A 13,969-nucleotide genomic window follows, 5' to 3' on the forward strand; every position below is an offset into this window, starting at 1 on the left:
ACTTGGTTCTGTCCTTGGGTTTGTCGATAGTTCCCCTAATTTTCTTGGTGGTTATTGTACTGGTTGCTAGACCATTGATTCCCTTGGTGATTTGGTTGGGAATTCTGATAGTTCCCTTGGTTATTCCTCTGGTGAGGTGGCACATAGGAGCTCCCTAGATTGTTCTGATTCCTGTTTCCCCAATTAGTATGGTCCTGATTCCTGTACCCCAGTTGCAGTTGCCCCTCTTGATTTCTCCCTGACCAGTTGGACTGTCTCTCTGGAGGGTGTGCATAATTTGTGAGCTGCAGTGGGGGCGGCTGACTTTGATCATTGTCAGTCCATCTAAAATTGGGGTGAGTCCTCCATGGGGCCTCCTTTTGTCTTCCTTGGGATGAGTCATAATTAAAGTCCTAAAAATTAAATGACATAATTAAAATCTTAAAAATTAAAAATTACATATTTAAACTCATAAAATTAAAAAAAACCACTACTCGTGGGTGAATTTCGTCCAAATGTATTGGATTAGGTCTTCTTGTAGCTCAATGTGGGTTTTGGTATCGCACATTGTGTGTCTTGTTTCGATCCTCTCGCGCACCGTCGTATGCACACCTCGACGTGGGAGAGACTTTGCGGTTGAGCTTCCGACTTCATCCACGTCGTAAAAGTTAGCTGTCATTGGTCCTTCGTCAGCTATAATCATGTTGTGCAAGATAATACATGTATACATGATGTCGGCAATATTCTTTGTGTACCACAGACGAGCCGGAGTCTTCACAATGTTGAATCGGGCTTGAAAGACCCCAAAAGCTCTTTCGACGTCTTTCCGAGCAGCCTCTTGACGCTACGAATAAAGAACCCGTTTCGGGTCTTGCGGATTATTGAGCGTCTTCACGAAAGTCGGCCACCTTGGGTAGATACCATCAGCGAAATAGTACATCATGTGGTAAGGATTTCCATTGATGGTGAAGTCGATCACCGGTGCTACACCATTCAAAACATCATTGAAGAGGGGTGAAGAATAGAGCACGTTCAAGTCGTTGGATCCGGCTACACCGAAATATGCATGTCAAATCCATAGGCGGTAGTCAGCGACCGCTTCAAGGAGAAGCGTTGGGCCGTTGTGGCCGCTTAAGTGTTGTCCTCTCCAAGCATTCGGGAAATTCTTCCACTTCCAATGCATGCAGTCAATGGTGCCAAGCATTCAGGGAAATTCATGGACTGTTTTTATGAAGATGAAGCAACCGTTGACAATCAGACGTGAATTTCTTCTCCCACAAAAAGGACTAAAATTATAGCCTCAACGCTATGATAGACTTGTACACTTGCGGGATTGTACTTGTTAAAAATAAAAGCGAGTCGCACACGTAATAAAACGATATCATTACCAAACCACTAAAATGATTGCAATTTGTAACACAGAAATCTGACCGATTTATCTCTGCTTATTCCCATTTCATTCTAAACATTTTACAGAAAATCAGTAGCTTTCCGGCAGCCTAAGAGCTGCAACTGCTGAAGCCGGCGACGAAACAACAGTGTCATTCGGCCACGACATCAGATGCAGCTGAATGCCGTCTGCTTTCTCCATAGCAAAAATTAATTCACGCCTAATATCAGCATTATCACAGCACTGAATCAAGCCGTCCGAGTCGACTGTCGACGGCATCAAGCTCTTCCCCTTGAGCCTCGAGATCACGAGCAGGTGGCGCGTTCTGTTTGCCTGATGGAACAGTTGCCCCAGGCCTGCCCGCTCTGCAGCTGTCCCTTGGGTCACCGAGTTCACGCAGATGAAGCCCTGCAATTTTTTCAAATCTTCAGTTTGACGCTATCCCATCTTTTACATAAAATGTTAGTTTTTACCTCTTCGGTACGCTTGATGTCCATCCCAAATCGAAACTCTCCCGGTTGTGGGAATAGTTCGATTGGGACTTCAGCGAGCCCGGGCAGAAACCAGAGCCTTATGCCTTGCACGACGTTTAAAGTAGTCATGTTTGTGCATTGTAGCCTGCTTGTTGTATGGCTCGTCTCCTTCGGATATGTGTTAGAAATAATCATATTTTAACAAACAAACATAACTTATTTTATAAGGAAACAATATTGTAAACGCAATGATTTGTGTTGGAAAATTTTAATAAATATACCAAAATTGTTTGGCACAAAGGAAAGTGTCCTTAAGTTGATAGCACAATTGTCCACTAAACCTTAATTGTTTGCTTTTTTGAAACGTTTTTCATTTGCGTCTCATAATTTAGTTGAGACACCAAGATTGAAGGTGCTTTTTAAGGCAGAGGTTGTGTGTTTAGAGACACTAATTAACGTCCTTAATTAACTAAAAAAATGTCCTTAGAACATTTTATTTTATAGTGATACGACTAGAGCTAGAAAGAGAGGAACATACTGATGTGATGATTTGTTCCGTTTGAATGTTGGTGAAGACCAGAGGAATCCCAGAGGAAATTGCAGCCGAAAACCAAGCCATCGCTCTAACGGTAGGCGCCTCCATACCCCGCTCTCTCGACAAAGGCATGAAGAGAATCGAGCTCACCACCGTGGACCGCCGGTCGGGCAAACACGAGCCCACCTTTTGCTTCCAATCGTATTTGATCCCTTTCCGGTGGAAACCCTTGAAGTCTAGATTCACAACTCGCCTACTCATCTCTACATACGAGTGATAATTGCTTGTCACATTTTATCCTAAATATATACTCCCATGTTCGCTATTAATTATCTAAAGTTGACTTGACTTAGATGTTATGAAATCTGAATCATACCGTTATATATTAGTTTTATAATAAAATATGTGAAAATAATTTGAAATATGAGATTCATTACTAAAAGTAGTAAAAAGTGAATAAGACGGTTTCTCGTGGATGGACAAAAAAGAAACTGGCATAAATTAGAACATTTTTCCACATAAAAGTAGCATATAGAAAACGTACCTTGCAAATCAAAGCACTCTTGGAACGTCATCTCGGCGAGCACGGCCACGTGCCTCTCGTCGGAGGCGGCCCTAACGGTGAACTTCTTCTGAAGCTTCCCGTTCACAATTGGCACGACGCACACTCTAAGCTTGATCGTCCCCTCCCCTCTCCTCACCTTCAGCCACACCTCCCCGGCCACGCGATGGATCCTCCCTAGGTGAGAGTTGAGGTCAGCCCGTGCCTTAGCCGAGACAAAAGACTCGTCCGCGCTGTCCTCGCCCACGCCCTCAATGATATCTCCGGGCAGGGGCATCGTCTCGTCCCACTCCTCCGCCGTCTCTTGTTTCACTTGCTTTACACACACGACCTTTTGTGAAGGCGGCATTGTTGAGGATAGAATGAGAGAGTAACATCACAATGTAGGAGTTGGTTGTCTACTTATTAGTGAAAAAAACATAGGTAATAACTATATGAATTTGGCGTTTTAGTTCTCAACGTTGGAGACTATTCCATATTTTGGTGTTTGTGATGTCTAATTATGTCAATTTCTTGTTTCTATGTATACTACTTTTACAAAGCCATGTAATATAATTATGTGACTACTTGACATACACTAACAATTAACATTTAACATAAATGACGTTTTATACTAAGAAAAATTTGTATACAATCTCTCAGTTAATCTCGTCTTCCCTACTCTATCCCTCTGCTCTAACACAAACTTTTTAAATTTTGATTATGGGAGCAAACCATGCTTAGACATTTATTCAAATGCATGAAATTTTTACATATAACTAACATGTGATGCTATGTAGCTCTTAGGTGGTAGTGAGTAATTCTTGTCCTCGATCGTCTAATGATACACAAATTACCGACAGAAAATATATATATCTAGATTCATAATCAATATTGCATGTTGAACATTTAAACACTTACTTGTTGCGTAATTTGTTTTTTTAAAGAAACTAGACAGCTAAATTTTCAGGGATTACATAATGAAACATTCATTTCCAATAATCAAAATATCATCGACCCTATATGATAAGGTAAATAATGATTCATTTTCGCGCCTACTTCACAGTTGCTTCTTACAAAATTAAGTTGTATGATTATTCCATCAAAGTAAAAATTCCAACTCTTGATAGCTTGTTTTTAAGTTCGTTTTGTTGATGGACTGTGTACTATACGTATTGTCTTCAAGTTCTCAGTAGAGAAATGTGTTTTTATATCAATCTGTCAAATGTCAAAATTGAGTATGAGTCATATTGTAACCAATTCATTGCAGCCTATTAATCAGACTAAATTTCTAAAATAATTGCATTAGGCATTAAATTAATAGGTCTAAAATTAAATTGAAATATTTGCCTCTCACTGAATTCGAATCCAGATATATGATGCACTTACATTCAATAAGGTGATACATTCATATCGTAAATTATTGGTAATTTGTTTACTTTTGGAAATGCATCCAAATTACTAATTTGAAACATATGTCATCTTAAATGAATTCACTAGAAATATGTATCAGCAGAATCCAATCCGTCAACTATATGTGCTCAACAATTTTTATGCTATTGTGTTTTACTTTTACATTATGTTTTAATAGAATCGGCATTTAATATGTGGGTTGTTAAAGTATTTAATTCATATTTTATTCCGGTGGAAGCAAAAATGATAGTAGTAAGTAATGAAATTTTAGTAGTGGGAAAATGGTCCCCCAACAATTTACTTTGGGCATTGGGATCTCCACAGATCACATAATTCGATAATTATATTTATGTATATCTAATCTTTAGAAAAATCGCAAACACATGCATAAAGAATAACGACAGTGAGTCAGTGTCCCTTGTCTATGTATCTTATCAATGCTTAAAGAGTACACTACCCTCTCAATTAGGCAACTCCTCCACTTCGACTATTATTATTGCCGGATAATGTATATTCTAATGCAAAATTAGTAAAGTATTAAAAGAAAAAAGAATAATTAAAGTAAATAAAGAGTAAGATTCATTTTATTAGTAGTGTAATGTGTGATAAGAAAGTTTGAAAGTAGACTAATTTAATGGAACAGAGTAAAATAATAATAGTAAAAAGACTATTTTCTAGGACTAATGCAAAATTATTTGTGACAAAAATATTGACCAATGGCTTATTATAACCATTGAGATTATGAATAGTGAGAGAAAAATTCAATCAACCATGCATTTTCTTTAAACAGAACATCTCTAATTTATATATAAAACGTTATCTAGCAACGATATTGTTATTATATTGTCACGCCTAAAACATAAATTAAATATTAAGCTTAAGCGTGTGGCAAAATTATAGAAAATGCAATTAGATTTGTGGTGTCTGCAACAAGCACGAGCACAGTAAAGATGTTTCACGTCTGACACAACACCAGAGTTAAAATGCCTTCTGCACGTGCCAATAGTACTCCACATAGATTTAGTATTCTACCCCAATCTCACGTGCTTAGCGCCTTCCCAACGCACGCTGCCACGTACTCTACCATTAAGCATGCACCGCTAGTCCGTGCAAGAGTACGCTGAACGGTGAGCCAATCACGGCTTGCCACGTGACTCTGTTTTGAAAATAACGGTTATCGTACACAATTCATACTCTAATTTCATACTCCAATCCCAAGCTTCTTTTTTTTGCAATTTACATGAATCGATCCATTCGGCAAGGACGATGCTCCATTCGGTGACAGTTTGTCGGACATCGACTGCAACCGCTTTTCTCCGATTGACTCGCAATGTGGGGAGGTGGCGAAGCGTGAAAATTGAGGCCTATCAGGAGACTCGGGAAGCAAATAAATGTCATCATAAGACATACATCAGGAAAGAGAAGCAGGGAACCAACTACTGATGGTGGATTATTTTTTCGAAAATCTTCTATGAGGCGTGGAATCTTTCAGTGGCAGTTTCAACAAGATCTAGGTGAAGAAATTTGGGCACGCTTTGGCAATGTTGAGGATGCGCAGAAATATGTATGTTTGTAATTATGTTATTTTGGTTGTGTAATGAAATTATAAATTAATTTTTATTCAGTATATAATAAAAAAATATATTATAAAATTAATAATACATGGAACAGTGTTAAATGCTAAAAATGTTGATTTTTGCAAACTAACAATTGATAAAATACTTTCAAATAATGGTAAGGGGGTTGTACACGGCAGGAGATGATCAGTTATCTCAACTCAATTATCTTCTGTCAATAATTTTATGTCAAATTGTGCAATAAGTTTGAACTCAAAAACCCATTAAAGCTAGTAAAATTATAACTTGTCTTCTATATTGAGTTAGAGTCTAAATTATTGTCTTAATTATTCTGGCTTTTAGACGGTTTTGCACAATCGGAAAATTTTGAAAGTTTTGTCAATTTTGGTCAATCATACAATTTTCAACTATAGTTAAATTATATCATGATATTTTTTTGAATCACTCACTGATTTGAATTTGATTGAAATTGTATATATTTTTGAAGCCAAAATACATTAGTCCAATTTATACGACTACTCTATATTTTCAGACTAAAAAACATAGATTTGGCTTAATTCCACATCTTACACAATTTCTTTTAAATCCAACTCAACTGGAAAATTGAGAAAAAATCATAATTAAGATTTGACTATATTTGAAAGTTGCAATATCAACCAATAAATGACTAAACTTCGTGGTTATATGTTATTTAAATAGGAGTACTATAAATAGAAAAAGGGCGATTGGTGGAGTGAGTTCGATTATAAGCTTTTTGAGGGCATAATATTCTTTAAGCTGAAAGCGTAACACGATCAAACCACAAGATCAGTATTGGTCCAAAATATGCAACACATACTTTGGTATTAAATACATAAAATTAAAATAAATAAATAAATGTATCAGATTCTCAATCGACAAAACCCCAATTGAGCGACCAATTCGCAGAGGTCTCTGCTTAGAAAGTGATGTTGCCTACTACTATATCATAGTTGTATATAATTTAACTGGGCATTAACCGATCCAAAAAAGAGGAAAAGTCATGTGATCTTGGTAGCGATTAAGGGAGCAAAAAAGAGGAAAAGGCATTGATTCATATTATAGGTATTTCGTAAATATATGGTATAATATTTGTTGATGATAAATAATTTACTTAAAAGATCTAATAAAAACATGAAATATTAAATTATTCTTCGATTTTGACCATGCTGTCATGATCGCGATCGATTTTTAATATCTTCATGTCATCATATCTATGCATATAACAACTACTAGAAGAAAATATTGTTTGATCAAATATTCAACATATTATGTTTTTGAGTGAATTGCAAAACGAAGATCTCACTTAGGAAAAATAACCTTTACATATATGAGTAGTACATTTGAGGTCCTTTTATGTTATTATGAAATATTTTGGTCTTTTTTTCAATTTATTTACCTCGGAAGCATATTACTATCTCTGTCCCTGAAAATTTGATACATATTACCATTTCGGTCCGTCCCTGAAATTTGATACACTTCGCTTTTACCATTTTTAATAGTGGACCTCATATTCCACTAACTCATTCTTACTCACATTTTATTATAAAACTAATACTTAAAAGTAGGACTCACATCTCACCAACTTTTTCAACTCACTTTCCATTACATTTCTTAAAATCCGTGTCGGGTCAAAGTGTAGCAAATTTTGAGGGACGAAGGTAGTAGCACGTAGTATATCCAATCATTGACTCATTTTTGCAATTGTAATTGATTTTTTTTTATAGTGATAATGACATACCCACATTTGAATGATATCCCCCAAAACAAATTGAAACTTTGCTTATGTATAATTTATGTTCAAAGGTTTACTTCGGATTTACGTCTATACCTTATTTTCTCAAATAAACCATTTTACTATATAGTCATTATATTTATATCTATAAAATATATATCTTCAATAGTATTTTTATTGTAAAATTTACTGTCTAAGATGAACTATGAATGATATGAAAATTCCAAAAAATCTAAGAACCTCCATTTCTAATAGCAGAATTCACCTAAACAGTAACACTAGAAAGTGGAGTAATCTACTTTAATTAAAGGTATATTGGCACTTAATATCACGTAGTAACTTTTAAAAAGTTGGATTTTTCTCATGAACTTTGAAATTGGCAAATAATATCACGAATTTTACCCCGAGTTTGTTATTTCCCACCAATGAAAAAATTCCGGCAAATAATATCATTTTTTTTCATAGTTTCTCGACAACAACTTCGAGAGCTTCAAAATTTTCAATATTCGAGAATAGTTTACTTGAAGCACACCCTCCAAATTTGTTCTTCAATCTATTAATATAGCCTAAATTTTTTTATTGGTGAGTAAATAACAAACTCGGTGTAAAGTTTATGATATTATTTGTCAATTTCAAAGTTCGTGGAAAAAATCCATCATTTTGAAAGTTACATGATATTAGGTGTCAATATCTCATAATTAAAATATAGTAAAGTTTGTTAATGAAAATAATGAAGACAGATTTTTTTTGAAATAACATAATAAAGAGAAGAAAGAGGACACAATTTGAAGCTTCAAGTTGCAGAAATTATATGTCATATCCTTAAATTGAAAATCGTGGATACACCTCTATCAAGAAAGCCTACAAAAATTATTTTGTGATGAACAAATGATGGTTAAACATGGCTACGGGTGGTCAAAAAAGGATAATTTAGTGTTAAAAATCAGTGCAAAATGACTTCAAACGTGCTACTCCAATTGCTAATACTGAAAATCACAAATAAAATAAGTGATCCTAGTTTTCCAGTAACTATTTTTATAATTAACTCACTAGTAATTAGTGCAATTTAGGAACCCAACAATTTTTGTTATAAAATGTACCTACATAAAATACTTCGAAGCATCAATCATTCTGTAAATCTAATGTTCATTCCAAGATGTGACACCCTGTTAATTGAAACTGAAGCTTTAACTTTTCAATAAGTCTATGCAACCAAATTTTGTACGACCAAAAATTGATTTATTTGAAAGAAAAAGTAATTTATATATACATTTAATTAAAAAGTATAGACATACATATAGTATAGGGAACGTGCAAATATTATGGTATTTTTGTATAATTTTTAAATTTTTTTTTACCATAAAATGTAATTAATGCATATTTTAATTCAAATTTAAAAAATTATAGAGAAATAATTCAAATATAAAAATAAAAAATTGAAAATGAGGCCAAAGACTAATAAATTTTTTTAATTTGTTAACTAACTATATTTATTATTTTAATATTTAATTAACACATCAAAATAGTTAATATAATCTTGTTTTGGTTGTACAAAATTTGGTTGTTTATCATTATATTAAATATTTCCAGGCTTTTCTCTATTTTGCCTCGTAATTAACCTTACTCTTTGACAAATTATTTCTGATAATTACTGGCCTCTTCATCATATACTCCTTCTGTCCGCGAATAAGAGTTTCGTTTTTCCATTTTAGTTCATTCGCGAATAGGAGTTCCGGTTCACTTTTACCATAAATGGTACTCTCTCCATTTCATAGTAATAGAGTCGTTTCTTTTCGGCACGGAGATTAAGAAAAATTATATTAGGTGAGTTAATTAGAGGGAGAATAAAGAGTGTAAAATGAAAAAGGTAGAGAAATGAAGAGAGAAAAAAGTAAGACAGAGTAAAGTAAGTGTGAAAAAAATGTGTTGACTTTTACTGAAAATGGAAATGACTCTATTACTACAGAACGTACCAAAATGACAAAATGACTCTATTACTATGGAACGGAGAGAGTAATAGAGTCTCACATTCCATTAACTTATTTCATTCTCATTTCATTTAAAACTAATATATACATATTAAACTCATATTCCACTAACTTTTTGTCATGCACTTTTCTAAATATTTTTAAAAATCTGTGTTGTACAAGAAATGAGACTTTTAAACAAACAGAGAGAATACTATTTACGGATTCTAGTGTAATAAACTATTGGAAAGCTAATTCAACTATTCAAGGCGCCTACTGCAAAAGTTACCATGATTAAAAATTTAAATTTTAAACCAACGAAGGTTAGAAATAATTAACTGCTAATTTTCCTCTATATTTTAAACCTTGAGGCTCCTCCATTAATTAGTCAATTGGGTGCTTTAATTGACGTAATTTAAACTAATTTACCCCGTATCAATAGGCTCCCACAATTATTATAATTTGTAAAAAGCCAACTTTAATATTTACCTTTAAAAACAAACTTACCTTCTTAGTGATTTAGTGAATGTGTTGACTTTGAATAAAACAAAATTGAAAATTGTATAAATGCATTTGTATTACATCGAAAAGAGCATTCGATCTAAATTCAAATTCAGAATTTCAAAATGTGTATAGTCGATCTAAATTCAAATTCAGAATTTCAAAATGTGTACATCCAATAAGGAGTTGTTAGCATTTAGATACATGAAAAAATAAGTTGCTTGTATAAAGTAATGTTGTAAGAATATATGTGAGGAGTGATCATCGTTCTATAAAACAATAATCATTTATTTTAAAGAAATAAGAGGTCCATTATTACCAATATACATAATGAAGCGATAAAATAAAACATTCCAACCGCTTAAATTATGTAAATAACAACCACCCAAAAAATTACTAAATGAGAATTGAAAAATAAATGAAAATGAAATAGAGTCAAATGCAATAGTTGTTGTTGGTGTGCATGTGCGCGGCTGTCTAATTGAGTCAGTTTGGTAGGGAATTATTTAAGGCGTTACAAATTAAATTATCTAATATAAGAGCACGAATAATAAATAAATATTGGTTAAATTCAGTAGAGACAAAGATGCCTCCTAATTGTTTCACCAAATCTCACAAAACTTTAAAGAAAAAAATAAAAATAAAATGGCTCCACCAACAATTTATTCTTTGTAGTTAAAACCCAATTATTTTGGTCATGGAAGTACCCAAAAAGATAGGAATCCCTACTAAAATTAAATATTTTCAATGGTATAAGGGTCATTTACTTCTATGTTGGTGAAAGATGTCGTGATATAAAACTCAAAAAAAAAAATTATAGTCAATTCCATAACTTTAAAAATAATCATATTATAACTTTGACTTTTTCACAATGTCCCATTAATTTAGATTTTGAGAAAAATTATATGGTTTGATAGCCTAGTTTTGTATATTTTCATACTAAAATCAATGTCAAAATTGACAAAAAAAAACATGGATATACAGTCAACTGCAGGAATAATTGATGAAAATGAAATTTTAATTGCCAGAATTAAGGACCATGATCAGGGCTCAATTAGAATAAAAGCGAATGTTCGTGTGTGGTAATTTAGGCAAAATCTTTTATAGTGATTTGATAGGTCAAAAATTCATTGATATACAGTTAACTGCAGGACGTTTTTACTACTATTAAATCACCAACAAAATTATAGATATTTCATTAAATATAAAGAGATCATTAACAACATAGCGAGCTATAACGTGAGTTATATGATGACTTAATAAAAGTATTTTATTCAATCATATAGGAAGTTTATACACTAGCTTCGTCCCTGAAAATGACTCACTTTCATTTTTTATTTATCTCAATCAAAATGCTCATTATTAAATAAACTTATAGTGCATGCTCTTGCAAAAGTACACTAATAAAACTTAATTTAGGCCGGAGTTGGAGTAATATTTGGGGCGAGCATTCAGTTTCGATTTGATTTTTTGATGAAATCAAAAAATTGAATTTTATAAAAAAATTAAACTTAATTAACTAAACAAAATTTGAATAAAACTCCACCTGAAAATCCAAAAATGTAAACAAAAAAAATACCATAATATATCCTCAATTCGAGATATATTGTTGTGATTTTAGAAGATTGTTAACTGTGAGTGATAAGTACCGTTTAAAATTTTAATTCGTCTAGGCAAATTCAAAAGCCTCGGTTGAAAATGAGGCAGCTAAGTTTATTAGAATGTTTACAATTTTAAGTTGTTTTATTTAGATTGTATGTATCAAATTCAGTTAAAATATATACACAAATAATTTCAAGTTTTATTTGTTTATTTTTTATGTATTGGACGATATAAAAAAATAGAATTTCACTAAAAACAAAATCGAATTGATCATGAATAGCAATGTAACAAAACTAAATTAAGTTTTGATTTCAATGTGATTCATTTCAAAAATTCGATTTTCAATTTTTTTTCCTCGACCTAAGTCCTAACTAGTAATATAATTTGCACATTTCTATCATAAAAATCTAGTATTTAATATTTCTGATATTCCTAACTTGCCTTGCACACCTGGAAATATATATATTCCGAAGATAAGCCAGAGCAACTCTTCAATAAGAAAGTGATCAATTAAAATATAATTACCATTATAAAAACGATAATCATTAACCTCGTCGACATCTTTGTTTACTTCTCTCATCCGCTTCCTTTCAAAAAAATTTACAAAATTATTTTAATTTAATTGTATTTTGTTGGATGAATATATTTCTCTAGTCACTTTTTCAGCATAAATTTATTTAAAATAACCTTTCTTTTTTTTTCTTGATTTTTTTGGTATAATATGCACGGACAATAAATTATACTAGTACTACTATTTTTTATTATTTTTATTATAAGTTAAAAATTATTATTAGCATACATCGGTTATCTAACGGACCATATAAAATAACCAAAATACTATTTTTACCAAAAATTCCAATTATTCGCTTTATTAGTACTTTTATTGAACATGATTCCTATTCTCAACGTTACCAGCTTTTTCTTTCCAAGTGAAACAACCATTTACTATTAGCAGATATTTTAAAAATTATATAAAAATAAATTGTTAGTCTACTTATTCAACACTGGTTTTCTGTAATTAAAGCTACTAAATTGCATTTCAAGAAATGAGTGTCTCTCTAGTCTCCACGGCAAACATATATCTGCAATTGGTACCATTAATTAACTACTTTATCACTTCACTATATTGTATCTCGCAAATTAAGGTACAATATCAATTGGTCTATGTAGTACATATTATAAATATAAATTTTCTAAAATAAGTTGGCAAATTGAATAGTGTTGGATCTATTACGTTTACTTGTTGCGTTTCAAATTTTATATACATGCCACTTTCAATTTGTTAAATAGTAGTATATGATTTGTCTCTCACATTAATTCATCTCTTTTTTGGCAGTTCGAAGTAAAAATCTAAACCGTATCCCAGTTTAATTATTTACTAATATGAATTAAAGAAAAGGCAAGCACACAAAAGGATTGCAAATTCGCAAATTCCTTATCTTGTAAAAAAAGTGCATATATGACTGGTTTTGCATGTAAAAAAAATCCACATCAAAAATGCAAATTTAAATCAACCTTGTTTAGAGATGGTCGAAAAACTATGACCGCTTATAATATTTTACTCCCTCCGTCCCGCTTTAGCAGTCCCATTGACTTTTCTGCCATCTTTTTGTAAAAATGATAAAAAATAGTTAAAGTGGAGAAATGGTAAAGTAAAAGAGATAATAATGTAGATAAGACTTTTTACAAAAAAATGACAAAAAAGTCAATGGGACTGCTAAAGCGGGACGGAGGGAGTATTATTTTTTTCACTAATTTTCCTTTATATTTTTTTAAAACCCGAATACAATTCAACTGCGACTGATAAAGTAGGACGAGATAGTATATAATTACCGTATAACTCATAATCTTCCTAATAAAATGAAGAGCGCATAATGCGCCATTACTCAACAAAGTTTTTCTGAAATGGAATAAACTTCACCTCCAAACACTAACTAAGAAAAATATCTACTCCTAAAATATAAATTTCATTCAAAATTTAAAATCAATGTACACATTACAAGATCGTCATAAGTCATGACTCCTCCCATTCATTTTCGTAACCGAATTAGCCAATTAACTATTTCCCTATTACGCTAATCTTATTCAATCAAACTAATTAGATTTGAAAACGAAAATTATGCTTTTTTAGGAAAATTCAATAATAATCCAATAATCAAACACCAAGCTGTCAAAGACCGCGCGTGCCAACTCCTTTATATCCTTTCTCTTCTATTCATTTCTCTCCAATCCATCTTC

General features: G+C 32.4%; 1 protein-coding gene across 1 annotated transcript; it reads right to left on the reverse strand.

The window, feature by feature from the left end:
- Positions 1 to 1,403: 1,403 nt before the first annotated feature.
- Positions 1,404 to 3,288, reverse strand: LOC125210218 (uncharacterized). Its single transcript, XM_048109788.2, has 4 exons — positions 2,922 to 3,288; positions 2,381 to 2,640; positions 1,843 to 2,010; positions 1,404 to 1,777 (listed from the first exon to the last, which is right to left on the reverse strand). Exons 1-4 carry the CDS (start codon positions 3,286 to 3,288, stop codon positions 1,460 to 1,462), a joined length of 1,113 nt encoding a protein of 370 aa, XP_047965745.1. The 3' UTR covers positions 1,404 to 1,459.
- Positions 3,289 to 13,969: the final 10,681 nt, after the last annotated feature.

The sequence above is a fragment of the Salvia hispanica genome, chromosome 3 (assembly GCF_029641045.1).
Source record: "Salvia hispanica isolate PSC_SH4W2 chromosome 3, Shi_PSC_v1, whole genome shotgun sequence".
NCBI lineage: Eukaryota > Viridiplantae > Streptophyta > Magnoliopsida > Lamiales > Lamiaceae > Salvia > Salvia hispanica.

What these genes read in the sequence shown, in the direction of transcription:
- LOC125210218 (XM_048109788.2), bottom strand. Translation starts at nt 3,288, where the DNA reads ATGCCGCCTTCACAAAAGGTCGTGTGTGTAAAGCAAGTGAAACAAGAG. An exon ending in CGGAACAAATCATCACATCA is followed by an intron (nt 2,011 to 2,380) that starts GTATGTTCCTCT and finishes ACATATCCGAAG; the next exon opens with GAGACGAGCCATACAACAAG. An exon ending in ACATCAAGCGTACCGAAGAG is followed by an intron (nt 1,778 to 1,842) that starts GTAAAAACTAAC and finishes AAAAAATTGCAG; the next exon opens with GGCTTCATCTGCGTGAACTC.